Source organism: Lithobates pipiens, unplaced genomic scaffold, assembly GCF_037356315.1.
Source record: "Lithobates pipiens isolate NorthernLeopardFrog02 unplaced genomic scaffold, aLitPip1_a1.2 Scaffold_1, whole genome shotgun sequence".
NCBI classification, from domain to species: Eukaryota; Metazoa; Chordata; class Amphibia; order Anura; family Ranidae; genus Lithobates; species Lithobates pipiens.
The window spans coordinates 15,717,417-15,739,958 of NW_027507685.1; the positions used below are offsets into that span (position 1 = coordinate 15,717,417).

At 41.5% G+C, this 22,542-nt stretch overlaps 1 protein-coding gene across 2 annotated transcripts in view; it reads left to right on the plus strand.

The window, feature by feature from the left end:
- Positions 1–22,542, plus strand: part of COL4A5 (collagen type IV alpha 5 chain) — a 221,796-nt gene that overhangs the window by 51,697 nt on the left and 147,557 nt on the right. For both annotated transcript variants that reach the window (XM_077478955.1, XM_077478950.1), the window contains exon 2: positions 13,125–13,187. In XM_077478955.1, the coding sequence (XP_077335081.1) occupies positions 13,125–13,187 (63 nt within the window). The remainder of the gene's footprint in view (positions 1–13,124; positions 13,188–22,542) is intronic.

Consider the following 22,542-nt stretch of genomic DNA (forward strand, 5'->3'; position numbering starts at 1 on the left):
TGTAGCTGGCCCCCTGGAATTTACTGTGCCAAAGGCCACTGTCTAGATTATCGTGTGGTTGATCCATTTCTGATATTTGGAGTAATCCACTACCTGTGGTGTCCATTAACCTTCACAATATGCATACTTTGCGAGTCTCTGTGATTCACCATGAACCCATGGAGGCTGCAAACTCGAATCTCTTTCCTGCTTATACAATTATCTTTGCTTTTTGTTTGAAAGCAAAAGTAATGTCATTTAAAGCATATGTAAACCCTAACAACAAGCTTCTCTTTCTTTTTGGTCTGTAATGCCGCGTACACACGACCGGACTTTTCGAGGGACTAGGTCCAACGGTCTTTCCGATGGACTTTCGGCGGAGTTCCGACGGACTTTCCGAATGAACGGACTTGGCCACACACAATCACACCAAAGTCCAACGCATTTGAACGTGATGACGTGCGACCGGACTAGAATAAGGAAGTTCATAGCCAGTAGCCAATAGCTGCCCTAGCGTCGGTTTTTGTCCGTCGGACTAGCATACACACGAACGGATTTCACGGTCTGGCGGAGTTTCCGGTGGAAAAATGTAAAACGTGTTCTATTTCTAAAGTCCGCCGGATTTTTGGCAAGCAAAGGTCCGATGGAGCCCACACAAGATCGAATTCCGTTCCGTCGGACCTTTGCTGTCAAAAAGTCCGGTCGTGTGCACGTGGCATAAGATACAAAAAATGAAAGTGTTTTGTTAAAACTTTTTTTTATCATTTTGTAATAGAGTAAGAAAGGGTATAACCCGTCATTTTTTTTGCCATCTGTATCCCATTGGGAGATTTACCTTCACTTCCTGCCCCATAGCCAAAACAGGAAGTAAGAGGAAATCCCTGCAAATTAAGGGAATTCCCCCATATCACCTGAAATAGTGTCACCATTGGAAGATTTCCCCTCTATTATATTTCTGGGGACAACCCAAAATGTGGGATTTACTTTTACCTGGATCTTCACTGCATTTTGTGCCCCCCGTTAGGGAGATTCACCCTCTCTATTTGTGCTGTTTATCATTATCACTGAAAATCAAATAGTTGTTCTAATCCATCCCCACTTTGTCCAAAATTAAAATAAAACGTTTTGCCTTTAATTATACTTTAATTCCAGTCTATTATTCAACAGCATGTACAATATCATTAAAAAAATATAACAACCTTTGCAGTGTCATATCTTAAAAAAATATAAAGTTATTATGAAACAGCTTTGCATAAGTGGCCATTATTAGCCTAAGTCGAATTTGTTTCTCTCGCCAACCAAGGGGTGAAGTTGAAACATCCTAAAGAGTATGGCATAGCACTCATGTTTACTATACATAAACAAGAGAACAGCATTATAGGAAATAATAGGCAGAAATGTAGCCTAAAATGTAGAAAAAGATGGAGAGATAAAAAAAAGAGTAGAGCAAGAAAGAGAAGAGACTCAAGAGCAGCCAAGATGATGCCTCCACAAACTTTGCTCATCCCCCGACAGATATTTGGCGGTTATTTACGAAAGGCAAATCCCCTTTGCACTGCAAGTGCACTTGAAAGTGCCGTCACTGTAAATCTAAGGGGTAGATCTGAAATGAGGGGAAGCTCTGCTGATTTTATCATCCAATCATGTGCAAGATAAAATGCTGTTTTTTTTATTTTTCTTGTATGTCCCCCTCGGATCTACAGCAACTTTACTACCAAGGGCACTTTCAGTGCAAAGTGGATTTTCCTTTAGTAAATAACCCCCATTGCATCCATGGTTGCACATATTATCATACGTAGTTGATTTTCATGGCGGGTACATGGAAGCCTGTCTTTAATCATAATCCAGTTCTGTTTAACATAATCAAATGTTATTACCGACTGATTCTAGCAGCGCACAAGTGTTACCTTTGCAGCCAGAATCATATATGAGATCACGTGTTTAGTCTTTTTAGGAATATCATTATCCAGCTTCTGGAAAAGAGCAATCTCTGGAGTTCTGGGAATGTTTACTCCTGTAACTGAGAAAATGTGATGAAATATTGCAGGGATATGCAATTAGTGGACCTCCAGCTGTTGCAGAACTACAAGTCCCATGAGGCATAGCAAGACTCTGACAGCCACAAACATCATCCAGAGGCAGAGGCATGATGGGACTTGTAGTTTTGCAACAGCTGGAGGTCCGCTAATTGCATATCCCTGAAATATTCTGATCCAAAACCTAGTTAACTTAGGGCATTGCCACCAAATATGGATCAGGGTACCTACTTGGCCACAACTCCTGAAATGATTAGAAGAAGCCTGTGAACTCATCTGCTATTCTGGTCAGTACCATATACCATTGCAATGGAGTTTTGTCCATTAGACTCCTCCAAAGGTGTATTGATGGAAATTGTAGAAAATGGGCTCCATTCATAGAACCAGATTGCATGCGGTATGTAGGTGTCTGGACACATTTTCCCTAAATATTGCATGCAATCCTGCAACTGTCAATTTACTATACCATTTTGTGGTATTTACGGCTAAAACCCTCAAAACTGTCAGTAAATACGGCATGAATAGAGGTTAACGTCAATTCACAGAAGGAAATAAATAATTAAAAGCATGCAGTATTTAAGTAGTGGTCCAGGCATGCGGTATTTAAGGAATGTAAAAATATAATAGCCAATTTTGAGTAGTCTCTGCCTTTTTTTGGATCAGTTCTCTCAACAGTAATGCATAAAAACCTAAATATGGAAATCATTTGAGTTGATTTACCTAACCACTTGCTCACTGGGCACTTAAACCCCCTTCCTGCACTCTTTGAATGACAATTGCACGGACATGCAACACTGTACCCAAATAATTTTAAATGTTTTTTATTCTTTGTTAAAAATAAATAAAAAAAAAGACAGAAATTTAAAAACAAACAAAAAACAACAGTTTTGTATTTTGCTGTAATTTTGTAAGCAGGTAATTTTTATCCTTCATTGATGTATGCGGATGAGGCTGCACTGATGGGCACCGGTAGGCAGCACTGATGGGCACCAGTAGGCAGCACTGATGGGCACTGACAAGGCAGCACTGATGGGCACTGATAGGTGGCACTGGTGGGCACTGATGAGGCAGCGCTGGTAGACACTGATAGGTGGCACTGGCGGGCACTGAGAGGTGGCACTGATAGGTAGCACTGATGTACATAACCTGATATATATATGATATAAGAGAACTGCAATGTTCCGCCTGACAAAAGGTATTCTTTAAGAAACGGTGCAATGGTATAACAATGATAACAAATGAATACATAGAATATTCAGTAACTGTAAGCCCTTGTACACACGGTCGGACATTCTAACAACCAAATCCGTTGGATTTTGTCCGACGGATTTTGTCCGACGGATTTTGTCCGAAACTGTTGCATACACACGGTCAGACAAAGTTGTCGGAAAATCCGATTGTACATAACGTGATGACGTTATTTTGTTATGACGGGACTATGTTCAGGCTAGTAGCCAATAGCTTTGGTCTAGGAATTTGATCTGAGCATGCGTGGCACTTTGTCCGTCGGAGTAGGCTACACATGATCGGAGTATGTCCGATAGGAGCATTTTGTCGGAAAATTTTACTGGCAAGTTGGAAAAGTTGGTCCGATAGGGCACATGCCGTCGGAATCTCCGACCGTGTGTACAAGGGCTAAGGCATTCATAGTTTTAATTCCTTAAGATTCCATTCACACTGTTGCACTGCTCCCGAACACATCTTCTCAAAGCACTTGTGTTGCAGAGCAGAAAAAAATACATCCATGCATTAATGTGCATTGTGCTGCCAACAAAGGCTGCATGCATATTTATTTGTAGCGTTTTGGTGTTTTTAAATAAGCGTGAACAAAAATTAATAGATAAAAATAACCAGAATTTTCATAACTGGTGTAAAAGACACCTATTCTGTATATATACATGCATGCAAACAATATGCACTATTTTTGTGTTGTGCAAGATTTGAAGATAATGTGTGCCCTCTAGTGTTTGCTTGTGTTATTGCAGGTATCAGTACTTCATTAAATAAATTAGCTTCTTCAGCTTATTGGTATGTTATATTGTAAAAAATAACTAAGTTTAGGAATATTTACATGTAACCAACTGCAGATACAAGTCTGACTTTCAAGTCGAGTTCCAGTCTGTGATCAATAAGAAATAACAGCATTGTGGGCTAGGAATACTCTTTGGTTACCCCTCAACCTAAGCTAAGAAAACACTTTTTTATTTATACGTACACTTTACTGAGTCAAGTAATGAGTGCTTAGTGTTTACAGACACAACAGTATTTGTGTAGTTGTCTGTATCTTAAAGTGTATATAAAGGCATAGAGCTCTTTTTTAATTTTGCATAAAGCAGGTAAAAAGAGGTAAGAAGACCTCCTGCTAAATTATTTAAGTAGAGATTCACCTCTCTATAGATCCTGGGGAGCATTGTCACCGAGACAGACCATAGGGGAAAATTATTTTCGTTTTCAGAGCAAGAGGTGAGGGAAGGTTGCCAAGACACCCAAGTCATTTCTACTTACCCCCACTATAAAAGGAGGGAGCCCTTTCTACTTACCCCCACTATAAAAGGAGGGAGCCCTTTCTGCTTACCCCCACTATAAAAGGAGGGAGCCCTTTCTGCTTACCCCCACTATAAAAGGAGGGAGTCATTTCTACTTACCCCCACTATAAAAGGAGGGAGACCTTTCTACTTACCCCCATTATAAAAGGAGGGAGCCCTTTCTGCTTACCCCCACTATAAAAGGAGGGAGCCCATTCTGCTTACCCCCACTATAAAAGGAGGGAGCCCGTTCTGCTTACCCCCACTATAAAAGGAGGGAGCCCTTTCTACTTACCCCCATTATAAAAGGAGGGAGCCCTTTCTGCTTACCCCCACTATAAAAGTAGGGAGACATTTCTGCTTACCCCCACTATAAAAGGAGGGATCCCTTTCTGCTTACCCCCACTATAAAAGTAGGGAGACATTTCTGCTTACCCCCACTATAAAAGGAGGGAGTCATTTCTACTTACTCCCACTATAAAAGTAGGGAGACATTTCTACTTACCCCCACTATAAAAGGAGGGAGTCATTTCTACTTAACCCCACTATAAAAGTAGGGAGACATTTCTGCTTACCCCCACTATAAAAGTAGGGAGCCCTTTCTGCTTCCCCCCACTATAAAAGGAGGGAGACCTTTCTGCTTACCCCCACTATAAAAGGAGGGAGCCCTTTCTGCCTACCCCCACTATAAAAGGAGGGAGCCCTTTCTGCCTACCCCCACTATAAAAGTAGGGAGACATTTCTGCTTACCCCCACTATAAAAGGAGGGAGACATTTCTGCTTATCCCCACTATAAAAGGAGGGAGACCTTTCTGCTTACCCCACTATAAAAGTTGGGAGCCCTTGAACACCCGCACATGTGAGGTCCACTATCTCCTCTGTCATAGCAGTGCTGAGCTCAAAGATACTGGGACAGGCAATAGAGAGAATGTGCAAGGGGTGTTTACATCCACCGGGAATGTCTTATCATCCTCTTACCAACAAGCCAGGATGGGATGATGCCATTTTTAGGAGTTTTTCTTAAAGGCTTAGGGAAGTATATATAGACCTGCACCTATAGCCAGGGGATTATTCAACTTTAGTCAAAGCTGCTGTTTTTAATTATCTTGCTAAACAAACAGCCAAGGATTCCCTTCATCTACATCAGATTCTTATCACCAAGTGGCTTGGGGTCAGAGTTTGGTATAGATGTTAAGGGTGCCCCCAAAATCAGTACCAGACAATTATCCTGCCATGTAGCCCTGCTGTCCTTTGAAGGGGGGCAGCATGTGTCCCCCCTATGAACCATACCAGACCACATGCACGCAACATGGGGAGGATACCTTGCCAGCTTGGTTAAGATGTCACATGGGGGGGCGGTATCTGGGGCCCAATTTTTTTTTAAAGGATGCTTTCAGAGTCTGATAAAGATCTCGCCTGCAGACACATGAACAGTAAGCTGTTAAAGAGGAAGTAAACCCTGATGGGTTTACTTCCTCTTTGTCTCCCTGCAAAGGTAAAGCATAATAAACTACTATGCATCGCATAGTAGTCCATTATGTGTCACTTACCTGATACAGGAGCCAGCGATGTCAGCGCTGTCCCCTGTAGTTCCGAGCGTCCATCTTCTTGGTAGGTCTCACTGCTCCGGAGCTGTGATTCGCCGGAGCAGCGATGACGTCACTCCCGCGCATATGCACGGGAGCCGACACTCGCGGCATATCGCCGCGATCTGCGGCTTGCCCAGTGCGCCTGCGCGCCGCTGTGCCGTAGACAGCGGTGGCTGTCTTCAGGTAAATATCTCCTAAACCGTATAGGTTTAGGAGATATTTCTTGGACCTACAGGTAAGCCTTAATCTAGGCTTACCTGTAGGTCAAAGTGGTTTGTAAGGGTTTACAACCACTTTACGTGCATGGGGCATGCAGTGGCCAGGCAGCTTTCTTATATGGATGCCTTATATATATATTTTGTGGGAGAGGGGGCATGCCTTTTTTCTTGTTTTTTGCATAAGGTTCCCCCATTAAAATCTATAGCAGGCCTGATGAATCTTTTAATTCCCTTTTGTTTAAATTCACCTGTCAGATGGGAATCCACAACCAAACAAGCCACATAGGTTATTGCACGGAGGCTGTAAATGCTACTTTCCTGTACAACGGCCCTTAGCTGCCTACATCCGCCTCTACTCATAGCAAACCATGACAGTCTGTCTATCTGATCCATTTCAACCAGTGTACAAATGTAAGCAAATAAAGTGATTGATTAGTATAAACAATTCCATCAGTCTTCACGCCAGTCTTCAAAAAACACAAGTCATGTCATTCAGAGCTTTTGAAAGTAAGCGCTTTAAAATGAGCTGTCTTGCTGTATAGAAATAAATGCCTGAGGTCACAAATATATTCTTATTGATGGCAGAATCTTGCGGTGTGATTTCCTCACCATGCCACAGCCTGCAATGGCTTTTGTTCTTATTTGAATTGTGAACATCTACACACATTCTATATTACCAAAAGTTTTGGAACACCTGCCTTCACACGCACATGAACTTTAATGTCATCACCGTCTTAGTCCGTAGAGTTCAATATTGAATTGGCCCACCCTTTACAGCGATGACAGCTTCAACTCTTCTGGGAAGGCTGTCCACAAGGTTTAGGAGTTTCTATGGGAATGTTTGATCATTCTTCCATTTGTAAGGTCAGACACTGATGTTGGAGAGAAGGCCTGGCTCGCAGTCTCCACTCTAATTCATCCCAAAGGTTTTCTATTGGGTTGAGGTCAAGACTCTGTGCAGGCAAGTTAAGTTGCTCCACCCCAAACTCACTCATCCATGTCTTTATGGACCTTTCTTTGTGCAGGGGGGATTATGGAGTGGGTTGTTTTCCAACGGTTGGAATTGAACTTTGTGGGAACAGTTTGGGGATGGCCCCCTCCTGTTCCAACATGACTGCGCACCAGTTCACAAAGCAAGGTCCATAAAGACATGGATGAGTGAGCTTGGGGTGGAGGAACTTGACTAGCCTGCCTGGAGTTCTGACCTCAACCAGATAGAACACCTTTGAGATGAATTAGAGCGGAGACTGCAAGCCAGGCCTGCTCATCCATATCAGTGCCTGACCTCACAAATGCGCTTCTGGAAGAATAGTCAAACATTCCCATAGACACACTTGTAAACCTCGTGGACCATCTTCAGAGAAGAGTTGAAGCTGTTATAGCTGCAAAGAAAAAAGAAAAAGATTTATTTTTTATTTTTATTTAAATGAGATTTTTGGGATTTACATTAGATTTTTGGGATTTTAATCAAATTTATTTAATTAAAGTGCTTTTGGAGTACAAATCTATCTAAAGATATTTTTCTATTTAAGATACATTAATAATTTTGTTTATTCAGCATGAAATGAAGCTTCGTTTCGTAGCATGAGGCTGTATAATCTGTAATATTTACAATTTTGGTAAACTCATTCAATGAATCCAAGCTCAGCAAGTTGAGATAACATGAACTGCATTGATGCAGTCACGCAAGTTCAGGAATATTCCTTTATCCCATTGTTTTGCAAATCTATGTACATTACAAACTGTATGATTGTTTGAAGAGAAATGCATCTGTACCAGGCTCCAAGTGTGAGCCCTTGTACACACGGTTGGACATTCCGACAACAAAATCCGTTGGATTTTGTCCGAAACTTGTGTTGCATACACACGGTCAGACAAAGTTGTTGGAAAATCCGATCGTTCAGAACATGGTGACGTTATTTCGTTACGACAGGACTACGTTTAGGCTAGTAGCCAATAGCTTTAGTCTCGTAATTTGATCTGAGCATGTGTGGCACTTTGTCCGATCGGAATTCTCTACAAACAGTAGGACAAAGTCCCATCGGATCAGCTCTAAAACTTATAGCCCAGCTCTAAAACTTTGTCGGTCGGATATTCTGACGGAAACAGTCCGATGGAGCCCACACACGGTCGGATTATCCGACAACACGGTCGATCATACATTTTCCGCCGGAATGTCTGACCGTGTGTACAAGGGCTGAGGAGGAAGGGCAAGCAGTAAAAATGAAAGTGCAACCTTCTAAACAACTTCTAAACCTTGTGACCTTTCTGCACATGCTTGAAGTGCTTAATTCCTCCCTTGAGGAGCAAAATGGAAGCAGGCCGTAAGAGACCCAGTTGGGGAATATTTACTAACCTGACAGCTTATTATACTAAATAGGAAACCTTCATTTTGTTTGCAAAGATTCTAACTACCAGCAAGAATAAGGCTTTACATTTAAAGAGCACCTGTCATTTCAGATCCATCATTGCAGGGCCTGTTAGCGGGCATCCACTCACCTGCTGCCACCACATTTCTCCCCTTGTGTCACTGCCACATCAACAGCCATTCCATTAAAGTGAATGAGACTGTCGGTGAGTCAACAGCGGGTCAGAGGAGGAGCCGCTGCGGGAGAGAGATGACAGTTGCTCTTCAGAAATTATGATTTAAATCAAGCCTTTTTACTAGTGATTTAAATCGTGATTTAAATTGACTTACCGTATTTATCGGCGTATAACACGCACCGGCGTATAACACGCACCCCAAGTTTAGGAGGGAATTTTAAGGAAAAAAACTTTTAGGAGGGAGGTTTAAGGAAAAAAAAAACTTACATTTAAATGCCCATCTATGCAGCCTTATCATTGTCCATCTGCAGCCTTGTCCACCATTGCAACCTTGTCAGTGTCATATGCAGCCTTGTCCACCATTGCAACCTTGTCAGTGTCATATGCAGCCTTGTCCACCATTGCAACCTTGTCAGTGTCATATGCAGCCTTGTCCACCATTGCAACCTTGTCAGTGTCATATGCAGCCTTGTCCACCATTGCAACCTTGTCAGTGTCATATGCAGCCTTGTCCACCATTGCAACCTTGTCAGTGTCATATGCAGCCTTGTCCACCATTGCAACCTTGTCAGTGTCATATGCAGCCTTGTCCACCATTGCAACCTTGTCAGTGTCATATGCAGCCTTGTCCACCATTGCAACCTTGTCAGTTTTTTTTTTTTTTTTAAACGCCGCCGGATGTCCTGTGTATCTTGGCGGCGAGTGGTAGTTCTCGGTGGCCTCCAGCCGCCTTCGGTACTTCTCGGCAGCTTTCGGCTGCCTTCGGCCATTCTGTACAGCTTTCGGCCATTCTCAGCAGCTTTCAGCCGCCGAGAACGGCCGAAAGCTGCCGAGAACGGCCGAAGGTGGCCGAAAGCCGCCGAGAATGGCCATAGGTGGCCGAAAGCCGATGAGAAGAGCCGAAGGCAGCCGAAAGCCGCCCAGAAGAGCCGAAGGCGGCCGGAAGCCGCCCAGAGGCTCAGAATTGCGGGAGATCGGCGTATAACACGCACCCGCGATTTTCCCCTGCTTTTAAGGGGAAAAAAGTGCGTGTTAAATCAAATCCAGCCTGCTGCAAAGGGTGGGATGCCATTTACTTTGATGTGCGTGTAAAGGCAGGTGTCCCAGTACTCTTGGTAATATAGTGTTTATTTACATGTAATTGGCTAAGGAAAATAATTTATTCTTCTTGCAGTGTAAAAAGAAAAATGCAGCCATTTACAGTTACACATAGAAACCAGCCGAAGGTCTGTTTTCGACAATTTAGCTCCGAGTGGTTACTGTGGAATGCTGCGGGCTGTTTATATTGGTATACTTTATTATATTTATATACTGGTCTGTGACCCTGCGAATGGTTGTGGTGAGCATGGTCAGTAATTTAAAGTTTAACTCCAGACACATTAGTTCTACCCTCACCCCTCCCAACTCCATTTAAAAGAAAACAATCTTTGGTTGGGTTCTATTTTATGTAGCTGGCTCTTTGGACATTACTTCTGGCCTGCTAGCTGGTGGTCATCTTTGTTAAATGTGGCAATAATCTGCCAAAGGAAAAAACTACCGTTTTCTTCCATGGATAACCTTTTTTTTTAGCTTGCACTATTTATAATATATACTCTAATACAGCCTTTCTCAACCTTTTCAACACAGAGGAACCCTTGAAATAGTTCTCCGGTCTCGGGGAACCCCTGCTAAAAATTAGAACTCTACAACTCATGATACATTAGTGTGATGGTCAGTGGGAAGAATGGTCCTTACACTTGTGGTCATTGGGAAGAATTACCTCTTTACAGATAGCTAAAAAGATCAATGGTGTCAGTGGGAACTTATCTAAGCCCTTGTACAAACGGTCGGACATTCTGCCAACCAAATCTGTTGGATTTTGTCCGACGGATTGTGTCCGAAACTGTTGCATACACACCGTCGGACCAAGTTGTCGGAAAATTAGATCGTTCAGAACGTGATGACATTTTTTCGTTACGACGGGACTACGTTCAGGCTAGTAGCCAATAGCTTTGGTGTAGGAATTTGATCTGAGCATGCGTGGCACGTTGTCCGATCGGAATTCTCTACACATGATCGGAGTATGTCCGATCGGACCAGTTTGTCGGAAAATATTTCCAACAAGTTGGAAAATTGGGTCCGACGGATATTCCGACAGAAACAGTCCGATGCATACCACACACAGTCGGATTATCCGACAAAATGGTCCGATAGGACACATTCCGTCGGAATCTCCGACCGTGTGTACAAGGGCTAAGAGGTAGAAATTGCCCAATGCTGAAGGAACCCCCAGCAACCTCTGGAGGAACCCTGGTTGAGAATCACTGCTCTAAGGCTGCGTACACACGCGGGGACTGTTCGCCCAACTTTGTCCGTCAAACAGTTTCGGCAAACAGTCCGCTCAAAATTAGCATGGACGGACATGGCCACACACGACGGACGAACAGTTTGCTGAAACCGTGCGCGATGACGTGAACGGCACGTACGACGGAGTTTCAGCGGACAGTTTTACGGAAATTCCGAAATTCCGAAAAACCTTGTTCAGCGAAAGCCCACACACGAGCGGACTGTCCGCCGAAACACTGTTCAGCGGACAAAGTTGGGCAAACAGTCCCCGCGTGTGTACGCGGCCTAATTGATTATCATACATTTTTCAACATTCTGGTGACAAAAATGCTCTATAAAAAAGGTAATTATGGATACAAATCTCCAGTGTGCATTAATAAGGAGACTGATACGTTTGTGGTGCTGAGCCTTAGGTCATGTGAAATTTCAGCATTGCTAGTTCAGTGGGTAGTCTGGATTTGTTGACGCGCCTCTGCCTGTGGCTCCATTGTAACTTCTTGCTCACAGATTAGCCCAACTGCTGAATAAGCACTTCTGCCAGCTTTGAAGATTATAGTGTTAATCAATTGGCATATTCAGTTGACTGCAGCCTACACCGAGGTTAAAGCACATTTATAAGCTGTACCAGTAACCTGGAACTTATTACACCATACATATGACTCTTCACTATTTAAAAGCTTGATTTAAGTCATCTGCCTATAAAGATGGTAAGTGTATGTGAGCAGCGGAAGGATTGGAAACAGTCTGATGCCCATATTTCCCCAATTATCTGTTTTTTATCTGGTTAGGTGGTCTTGCCATTAGTGATTATGAAGCCTTGTTTCACATAAATCTGTTCCTAGAAGAGACTGACCAAAATTGGAATGCATTTTAAAGTTTTCCACACACAGTTAGATATGTTAGTCTCCATTATATTTACCAAGAACTATAAAGTATGAGGGTCTCTGATGAATAGTCTAAGCAGGCCTTCACACTTAATAGTTGCGATTTGACCTAAAATAGGTTATATAGAGACTGACGTCTGTTCCTCTCAACTAGACAATGTTTTTTTCTGTCTCTTTCTGTCTTCTGTTAGTGTCAGTGCCTTTTTTTTTTGACATTTCATTCATACCCATCTCTATGTAGGGCACTGCCTACCGAAATCTAAATTCATATGAAAATATAACTGTCCAAAGGGAACACTATGATCCACAACTTAGGCCTAAAAACGCACATATGGTCTAGCCCTAGTACATACCTTTATTTTTTTAAATATATTAATGTATGTATATGTACTATGACATCACTGCACAAAATCTCGACAATTTTCTGAATTTATAGTAGATTAAGAACAGAAAATTCAAATATATAATAACTTAGGCCTAAAAACGCACAAATGGTCTAGCCCTAGTACATACCTTTATTTTTTTAAATATATTAATGTATGTATATGTACTATGACATCACTGCACAAAATCTCGACAATTTTCTGAATTTATAGTAGATTAAGAACAGAAAACTCAAATATATAATAACTTAGGCCTAAAAACGCACAAATGGTCTAGCCCTAGTACATACCTTTATTTTTTTAAATATATTAATGTATGTATATGTACTATGACATCACTGCACAAAATCTCGACAATTTTCTGAATTTATAGTAGATTAAGAACAGAAAACTCAAATATATAATAACTTAGGCCTAAAAACGCACAAATGGTCTAGCCCTAGTACATACCTTTATTTTTTTAAATATATTAATGTATGTATATGTACTATGACATCACTGCACAAAATCTCGACAATTTTCTGAATTTATAGTAGATTAAGAACAGAAAACTCAAATATATAATAATATATATATAATGCAACCAAAACTGTTTTATTTGTAGACCTTACAATCTAATATTCTGTCTTTTTTCCCCACAGGCATGTCAGGGTTGTTCATCATCGTCATCAAAATGTGACTGCAGTGGCGTTAAAGGAGACAAGGTAAAAGTGCCACCAGACACATTTTTGCAAAATCAGTAACATTTTAATATGATAGAACTGCAAAACTTTTCCCAAATGCTATCAGATAAATAAAGTTTAATCCCAGCTTCAAACAAATGTGCCCTGGCTTTGAATAGAGAGGGAATGGTTAGAACTGCTGTAAGGTTTTAATTGTTGCCCTTATGCCCTTTGAAGATATTTTACTGTCAGATTTTAAATGCTGTCCTTCCTGTTCTCCCGACATCTGTCACCTAGACAGGAAGTGGAGGGAAATCTCCCTTATGGACTCAAACAATAAAATCCTGAACAGAGTTAATCTTCCTCAGTTTGCTATAAATTATTTTTTGTGACTTGTTGGGGAATTTGCCCCTCACTTCCTCACTTTGTCTGACAGCTGTTGAAAATAGGAACAATTTTTGTCACTTCCTGTTCAGTCTGAAAACTGTCAAGTAGACAGAAAATGAGTAGGAATCTCACAAATGGGGAAAGAAACGGCAAAGTTGACGGAGGTCCTAATCCATATCCAATCCATCGTCCACCAAAAAAATGCTGTGTTCAGGTTTTAATGACAAATATATTGCTTTCTGTATACATGTATTCCGCATACACATGATTGGAAATTCCACCAGCAAAACTCAGAGGGGAGCTTTTTGTCGGAAAATGCGACCGTGTGTATGCTCCATCGATCTTTTGCTGCCAGCAAAAGATTGAGAGCATGTTCTCTATTTTTCGGGTCGGGAAAAGTTCCTATCCGAAATTCCGATCATCTGTACAAATTCCGACGCGCAAAAATTCCTACACATTCTCAGAAACAATTAGACGCATGCTTGGAAGCATTCATTTTCTCGGCTCGTCGTAGTGTTGTACGTCACCGCGTTCTTGACGGTTGAAAGTTCAGAGAACCTTTGTGTGACCGTGTATGTATGCAAGGCAAGCTTGAGTGGAAAAAACTTGGATGGTTTTTCCGACAGAAAATCCACTCGTGTGTACAAGGCATTACAATTTCATTAAATGGTCCTCTGTCTATCTGGACGGAGCCTGGGGATTTTTTAGTGGCCACATAGATTGGTAATAGGTAAAGAAAATTCCATAGCTTCACACAAATTGGAACCAAATTTCACTTTAAACCATGTTATTATTTTTATTATTTTTATTATTAATTAGTTTTTTTAATTATTATTTTATGATATGTTTTAATTGTGTACGTGTATGTATAGCCATTCTTTTAGACCAGCCTTCCTCAACCTTTTCAACAAAGAGGAACCCTTGAAATAGTTCTCCGGTCTCGGGGAACACCTGCTAAAAATTCGAAATCTAGAACTCATGATACATTAGTGTGATGGTCAGTGGGAAGAATGATCCTTACACTTGTGGTCATCGGGAAGAATTACCTCCTTACAGATAGCTAAAAAAATCAATGGTGTCAGTGGGAACTTATCTGAGAGGCAGAAATTGCCCAATGCTGAAGGAACCCCTAGCAACCTTTGGAGGAACCCTAGGGTTCCACTGAACCCTGGTTGAGAATCACTGTTTTAGAGTAGGGAACAGTTACATTCCCTATCAAATTACATTTTTGCTTTGTCCCATTGTGGAGGTATGTCTTTGCTTCGTGTTCTAGAGATACAACAGGAAGTGACAGGAAATCTCTTCAGTGTGAAAGGATTTTCCTTTGCCTCCATTTCTGGTGACAACTGTAAAATTTTGGTTCCCAATCAATGACAATGATCACAAGAGCAAAAACAGAGGTTTGATCTACCTATCAGGAACACAGATGAAGAAAATCACAGGCGTTCTATTCGTTTAATGCTCTTTTATATATTGGGTGCTGCACAACTGTTTTTGTTTTCCAAATGTCATTCAGAAAATTCTAAATATCTAAATTTATGAGACACACCATCTGGTAGATTTTCCAACCACTGAAATTAGGCAAAAATTTTGATATTTGCTTTAAAAAAGCTTTGATGAAAGAAACACAGGATCTACCATTGCGGATGTGATTGCAACATTGAAGGCTTTTTGGCTGTCATCCTGATCCTGGCTTCACTATCTAAAGCAGATGGGAATTTAGACTTAAACAAATCAGCAATGGCAGCTCATGTCCATCTCCACCGGCTTATTTTATGTGCCCTATCATACCGTTATCTCTAACCAGATGATTCGGCCAGTGTTACTAATCGGAACTTTCTTGTGAAAAACTGACATGACTGTAGATCCATGTCACCAAAGCCTCTGCCAAAGACAGCCATTCCAGACTTTGGGCCTCATTATCTCCTATTCTTGGAAAACATAGAAAAATAAGACAGCACACAGCTTCTAACCACATTGTAAAGCATTATTGAACAACTGGCAGAGTTGCCCCCCTCCTCTGGCGCAATTTGCCCCCTAATGTATGAATAAACTCTAGTAGCGCTCAAAAAGTGTTGGAGGACAGGAATGGGTACGGTGTATCTGCCACTTTTTCAGCATTTGGAATATGAATGAATATGATGGAAGTAGTGTGAGGTCTTAACTTTGTATATCTGATATTTAATATAGGCTGACATTAAAGAGGGCTGTCAGGTTGTTTTCTGATCATGTTGTCAGAAAATTTTATAGCCCAGATCTAAAACTTGTCGGTCAGATATTCCGATGGAAATTCCGATGGAAACAGTCCGATGGAGCCCACACACGGTCGGATTATCCAACAACATGGTCCGATCGGACATTTTCTGTCGGAATGTCCGACCGTGTGTACAAGGGCTTAGTCATAGCAGCCCATTCCCTACTGCACATGTGCAAAGCGTGCTGCGCTTTCTGCATGGCCCGACGGCAGTGGAAGGAGGAGGGGGGGGGGCGACTTTCGAGGGGAACCTCACTATGGCTGTCAAAACCAGGTACCTGCTCCACCTTCCCCCGAAAAGTGGCAAATGTGGCAGCTGGAGGGGGGGGGGGGGAGCAAATAAGTGGAGCTTCCTCTTTTGGGTGGACCTCCATTTTAAGTAAGGACAGATGATTCGTGTAGAATTTACTTCCTGGAATCCATCTGCTCTTAGATTAAGCATGCAGACAGTTGGGCATGCTTGGCTGAGAAATTTCCTTCTCCCCACTCTAGAAAAAAGAAAAAAAAAGCGCAAGACTCCTAGGATGTATGACTTCATTTTGGCCTAGGACAGAAACCAGAAAGCAACAGAAGAAATGTAAAAAAAATTAAAAATGAAAACAAGTAAATATAATACACATCCCATTCTATTTAGTAAGGGTAGCAATAAAGTTCCACTTTAAGGGTTCATGCACACTGGGCATAAAAAAATCCTGCTTATACAGGCATTTAAAAAAAATGTCTTCAGCCTGTGAAAGCAGCTCTATGTTAGCCTATGTGTCCATGCACATTAGTGAGTTTATAGGCATATATTCAGAGGAGCATTTAGGCTGCATTCACACCTGAGCGTAGTGTTTTCAATCGTTTTTTGCGGCTTTTTTTACTGCGATTTGCGGTTTCAAGCGTTTTTACCGTGATTTTCAGCATTTTTTACCGCGTTTTTTTTTACCGCAAATTTGTGCAGGGCAAAAGGTCACCAATGTTAAAAGAAGAAAAACGCCCAAATCAGCCCGATTCGCGACAAAAAAGGGTCCGGAACTTGTTTGAGCTTCAGGCGTAGGGCTTCAGGCGACTTGGAGTGGAGATGTGAACTGTCTCCATTGAGAATAATAGATTTTTTCCCCTCCAGCGTTTTGTAGCTTCAGGCGTCAAGCTACAAAACGCTCAGGTGTGAATGGGGTCTTAGAGGCAGATAAAAAACAACCTTCAGAATCCTGTTTTTGAGAGAAGCTTTTGGGCAGAAACAATGTTTAGCACTCATAAACGCGGCATATAGGAGCATTCAGCGTTTATAAGTGTACATTGAAAAATTAGCAAAGGGGCAATAACAATGCAGGCAATTACATAAAACATTTCACACTATACATGTGGTTCTGCAGAAAACCATGTGCTGGTTAACCTTATCTCGGCACCTCTTCCCATTGTTTCATCTGCTTTTCGAATAATCATTACATCTTCCTCTTACTTTTTACAAATGTGCCCCTTCTGAGTCAAGCTACCATGTCCAGTTCTGTTGAAGAAGACACGGCTTATTACCAAGACTTGTTGATACCAAGCAAGGTGTTGGGTGGTGCTACAGTTCAGCTGCCTGAGTACAAATACCATGCTCACATTCAAGCCATCAGCAGGCAGGAGCCAGCATGTGTTCTGTTCAGATGGTTAGTTACAACATGCTTGGTACAATCTTTTATGAGACTTCTTTCATGTATTTGATGAGTTGTTTAGTTAAGGTTGTCTTAGGGAATAACATTAAATGTAGGTCAGAAATACCACTATACAGCGGGAAACGCCCTGAGAAATGAAAACTAGCATTTGTTAACGATAAGATAGATTGACAGGATGACACTGTTAGATTACTATATATTATAGTGTAGAACATTCTTTAAAAAAAATAACATTTTACTTATAATCATAACATGAACAGGAGATCTCAAGAGGCGCCAACAGAATTTTTTAGCCCTTGTACACACGGTCGGACATTCCGACGGAAAATGTCCGATTGGACCGCGTTGTCGGATAATCCGACTGTGTGTGGGCTCCATCGGACTGTTTCCGTCGGAATATCCTACGGACAAAGTTTTAGAGCTGGGCTATAAAATTTTCCGACAACATGATCCGATCCGATGTGTGTAGAGAATTCCGATTGGACAAAGTGCCACGCATGCTCAGATCAAATTCCTAGACCAAAGCTATTGGCTACTAGCCTGAACGTAGTCCCGTCATAAAGAAATAACGTCATCACGTTACGTACGATTGGATTCTCCGACAACTTTGTCCGACCGTGTGTATGTAACACAAGTTTCGGACAAAATCCGTAGGACAAAATCCAACGGATTTTGTTGTCGGAATGTCCGACCGTGTGTACAAGGGCTTAGAAGCTCCATATTGTCAGATATTCAGTATGTTCTTTTGGAATCTAGTGAAGTAGGTGGGGTCTGGGGAAAATTGAATGACAGTGGGTGGAGTCACCCGAAACATCGTACAATGACAAGTAAAGTCAGAAAGACAGACACTCGCAGCCACAGAAAATGAACATCGACTCTTGATGCCACAGAGAATGGTACACTGAGTACTGGTAATACACAGATCACAGATACAGTGGCATTGCCAGGAACATGAACCGTAGTTGGAATAAGTCAGTTGCATACAGGCTGGTTCCCTGGCTGTCATACAGACCCAAGGGCTTCAGTAGTTTTCGATGTATTAAATCAAACACTTATGCAAATGAGGTGTTTTGACTTCACTCTGACTTTCCTGACCTAAGTTCTTGTTCTGTAGGAGAAATATATAAAATATGAAACCAGAGACAGTCATACTGTTGGCAAAAGGAGGTCAACAATGGCATCCTACATACTTCTTCTTGTGCTGGTTTCCTTTAATGTAATGCATCCGCTTGGAAGAAAACCACCAGGTCTTCAGGAAAAAACTCAAGCTTGCGGTAATTCATATAGAATCTGTCTCAGCCATAGTGACAGATTCTAAAAATGGCGGTAGTAAGACCTACTTGAATCTGGCACATTAGTCAATATTTGTAATCTAAACTGGCCCAAGGCTTTCATGAATTAGGCACAGATAATATTAAAGGGGCCATACTGCCAGTAAAGTGATGTTACTGCTTCTCCAAATCCCATAAATGTGTATTGTATTATATTATCAATATGCCCTAATCAATAGCATTAATTCAAATAAAATGTCATCCACACAGCAGCACAAAAGAATAACCCTAGCCAATTTTTTTTTCCTGTGGTGCTTCCTAAACGTGAACCCCAATACAGACTGACCAATGACCTATAATGACAAAATTAGACCTCAAAGCTTAGATGTAGCTTGCCTACCGCCATTTTTAGAATCTGTCACTATGGCTGAGACAGATTCTATATGAATTACCGCAAGTTTGCAGTTAAGACCAACTCAAAGTTGGAGTACATGGGGAGGGGGTGTTGTGTGTTCATTGCTTTATTAATGTGTTGGAATATGCTTTATATTACATCATTCGTTGCTAGGATAAAGGCCGCCCATGTCCTATCAAGGCAAGTAAAATTGAACCGACAGTGGGCGGAGCCTGAGGGGGAACTATGAGAGACTTATTTCCCATCATGTCCCCCTTGTCTCTGCGAAGGGGGCAAAGGGCAAATTCCATAACTGCTATTCAATACATTGTTGGCTTTGGAATCTAAAGAGAAATTTTTCCTCCTGTGTAGCCAATCGATCAACTAATAAATACAAATAATGATAAAATAATGAAAAATACAAAATGCTTATTTCACCTATTGTAATCACTGCTGACACCAATCTGTGTTACTACATATACATAATGAATTAATAAATAAAAACTATCATAAACAAAAATCATATGTATAACACACAGGGGTTGATTTACTAAAACTCGAGTGAGCAAAATCTGGTGCAGCTCTGCATGGTAGCCAATCAGCTTCTAAGTTTTTTTTTTGTCAAAGCTTAATTGAACAAGCAGAAGTTAGAAGCTGATTGGCTACCATGCACAGCTGCACCAGTTTTGCACTCTCCAGTTTTAGGAACTCAACCTCACAGTGCATATATGATCACAGATAAACATAAAATCTAAATCTTCAAAGGTTGTGCATAAAAAGTAGTATCCAAAGTGTCTTTCATACAATCAAAAGTGTAAAAGTGGTTGCGTCACTCCAAATCAATACACTAGTGTACATAAAAGTTCAATTCTTCTTAGTGACTAAACACCAAAGACCACCGTTCCACACATCCTTCACCTTCTGACTGTGACTTATATCACATAGGTTTTAGGTGGTTGAGGACACTTCCACTGGTCTTAAATCATCCAGATACCTTTCTCTCTTCCCCAAAGGTTTCTCCACCAATCTAAGTGTCTAACCCTTTAAGGGGCCGGGGGATACACCATGTGCACTCAGTACCTTAAATTAAGATAAGTAACACACTCCCATAGTGTAGTATTAAAAATATATAATAAAATGTATTCAGTATAAACTCACATAGGTAAAAAGTAAATAGTTTTTTCTCACAATATAGGGATCAGGCTTAGAGAAAATGGTGGCAACTTCTGTTCACGGTTCTTAATGACGTAACCTGGCTGCGCCCTACGTGTTACGTCACAACCACTGCTCTTAACGCGTGGAACGGTGGTCATTGGAGTTTGGTCACTAAGAAAAATTGAACTTTTATGTACACTAGTGTATTGACACTTATAGATATTGCTTTTTATTTATGACCTATGAAAATATTTTATGTGTGTCTGTGATCATATATGCACTGCGTATGTTATATTTATAATTTGTGTTTATGAGAGTTTTTATAAGCACTACACTAGTTTTTGTTTATTGGCTTTGGAATTTACCCCTTGCCACCATCTGTCAATCACAGGCAGGGCAGACCTGATGGGCAACTAGTCTCAGAGTTCCTCATCAGACCTCACCCACCCGAAAACTCAGAATCAGAGCAGCTGTGCCTGTTGGGTGGGCAGAGCCTGATGGGGAACTCTGAGACTAATTCCCCAACAGGTCCACCTTTCCTGTGTATGATGGCGCATGGCAGCGGGTGGATTCCTAAACCACTATTGGACTGAATCAAAAGCAAAGCAGACCAGAGGGAAACGGGGCTCTCAATTCTCACTTTAAGTTCACAACTCATCGACCATGTACCTGTCAGCATGACGGGCGCAGTGGATGGGAAGAGGTAGTAGGGTGAAGTTAATGTACTGAGGAAAGAAGTGTCCATTGTGGAGACACCTTCCTGTGTGCAAACACAGACAGATTCATGTACCTGTCTCTGACAGGAGATGAATAGGTTGCAAGCACCGTCACTTTCAGAACTGCTCCCTGATGGAATTCTAATGCCGCGTACACACGACCGGACTTTTCGAGGGACTAGATCCGATGGTCTTTCCGGCGGACTTTCGGCGCTGTTCCGACGGACTTTCCGAATGAATGGACTTGGCCACACACAATCACACCAAAGTCCGACGGATTCGAACGTGATGACGTACGACCGGACTAGAATAGGGAAGTTCATAGCCAGTAGCCAATAGCTGCCCTAGCGTCCGTTTTGGTCCGTCTGAACTAGCATACACACAAACGTATTTCTCGGTCCGGCGGAGTTCCGGTGGAAAAATGTAAAACATGTTCTATTTCTAAAGTCTGCCGGATTTTTGGCAAGCAAAGGTCCGATGGAGCCCACGCACGATCGAATTGTCAGACGGACTCGTTCCGTCGGAACCTTTGCTGTCAACAAGTCCAGTCGTGTGTACGCGGCATTAAGGGTGTTTACGTCACCCTTTATGAATTCCTCAGATTGTGTTCTCCCTTATGCTGCTGTTGATCAGTATGTATTTTTAGAATCTTAAATAAGTTGCTGTATGTAAATATAATTGCAACCAATGATGACATGCAGATGTACAGCAATTATGAAAGTAGCTCTTTAATAGTAAAATTGCACCATAGAAAATGATACTTGTAAATGTGATCATACATCATTGTCTGTAGAAAAGTAAGAACTTAGGAGGAAATTATATCCAGCGTATAATTAGTCTAAAATACCTCCCTCAGGGGAAGTCTGTGGTATTGTTCTGGAGATGTGCCCAGCTACAGCTTTGAATCAGATGTTCCCATAGAGTCTCAGCTTGTTACCAGCCGGTATGTTCAGACAGCGGGCTCCTCTCTGTCACATGTACACCTGCCAGGGGCTTTGATTGGAAGAATGTATACTTATCTGATAGATCACACACCTAACCAGAGGCTCCTAAATCAAGCACTTCTGCTCTGACTTCATTTGCTGTATGATTGTTTGAAATTTCAAAGCATTAAAACCATTTTAAAAGCAAATAGCATTTTCAGATGTCAGCAGTGACAGTCTACAATTTTATCCAAGCTTCCTTTAATCACTGTTAAGTATATAAGTAAAATGCATGCTTACATGCAGCATCTCACTACACGGGACCTTTCTGTACTAGACTTGGGCCTCTGTCACTTTTCCGGACCTGATGCCATCTGCACTATCATATAAAGCAGGGTGCTGCTCATGCACTGTAGCTTCAGACCCCCTCCACTAGTCTGCCAGCTATTATTATAATCGGGTTCATATTTTTCCTAATTGTTGTGCACAGACTATTTCCTCTCATTTCAGGACTTATTTATACAATATTTCGACATTCATCATTGAAAGCTTGACAGAACAAGTGATAGTAACACTGACATTTTATATGACCTTATTCCTTGCCAAATATAATGGGATATATAACAGGATAGTCGGAAATCCTTATGACAGATT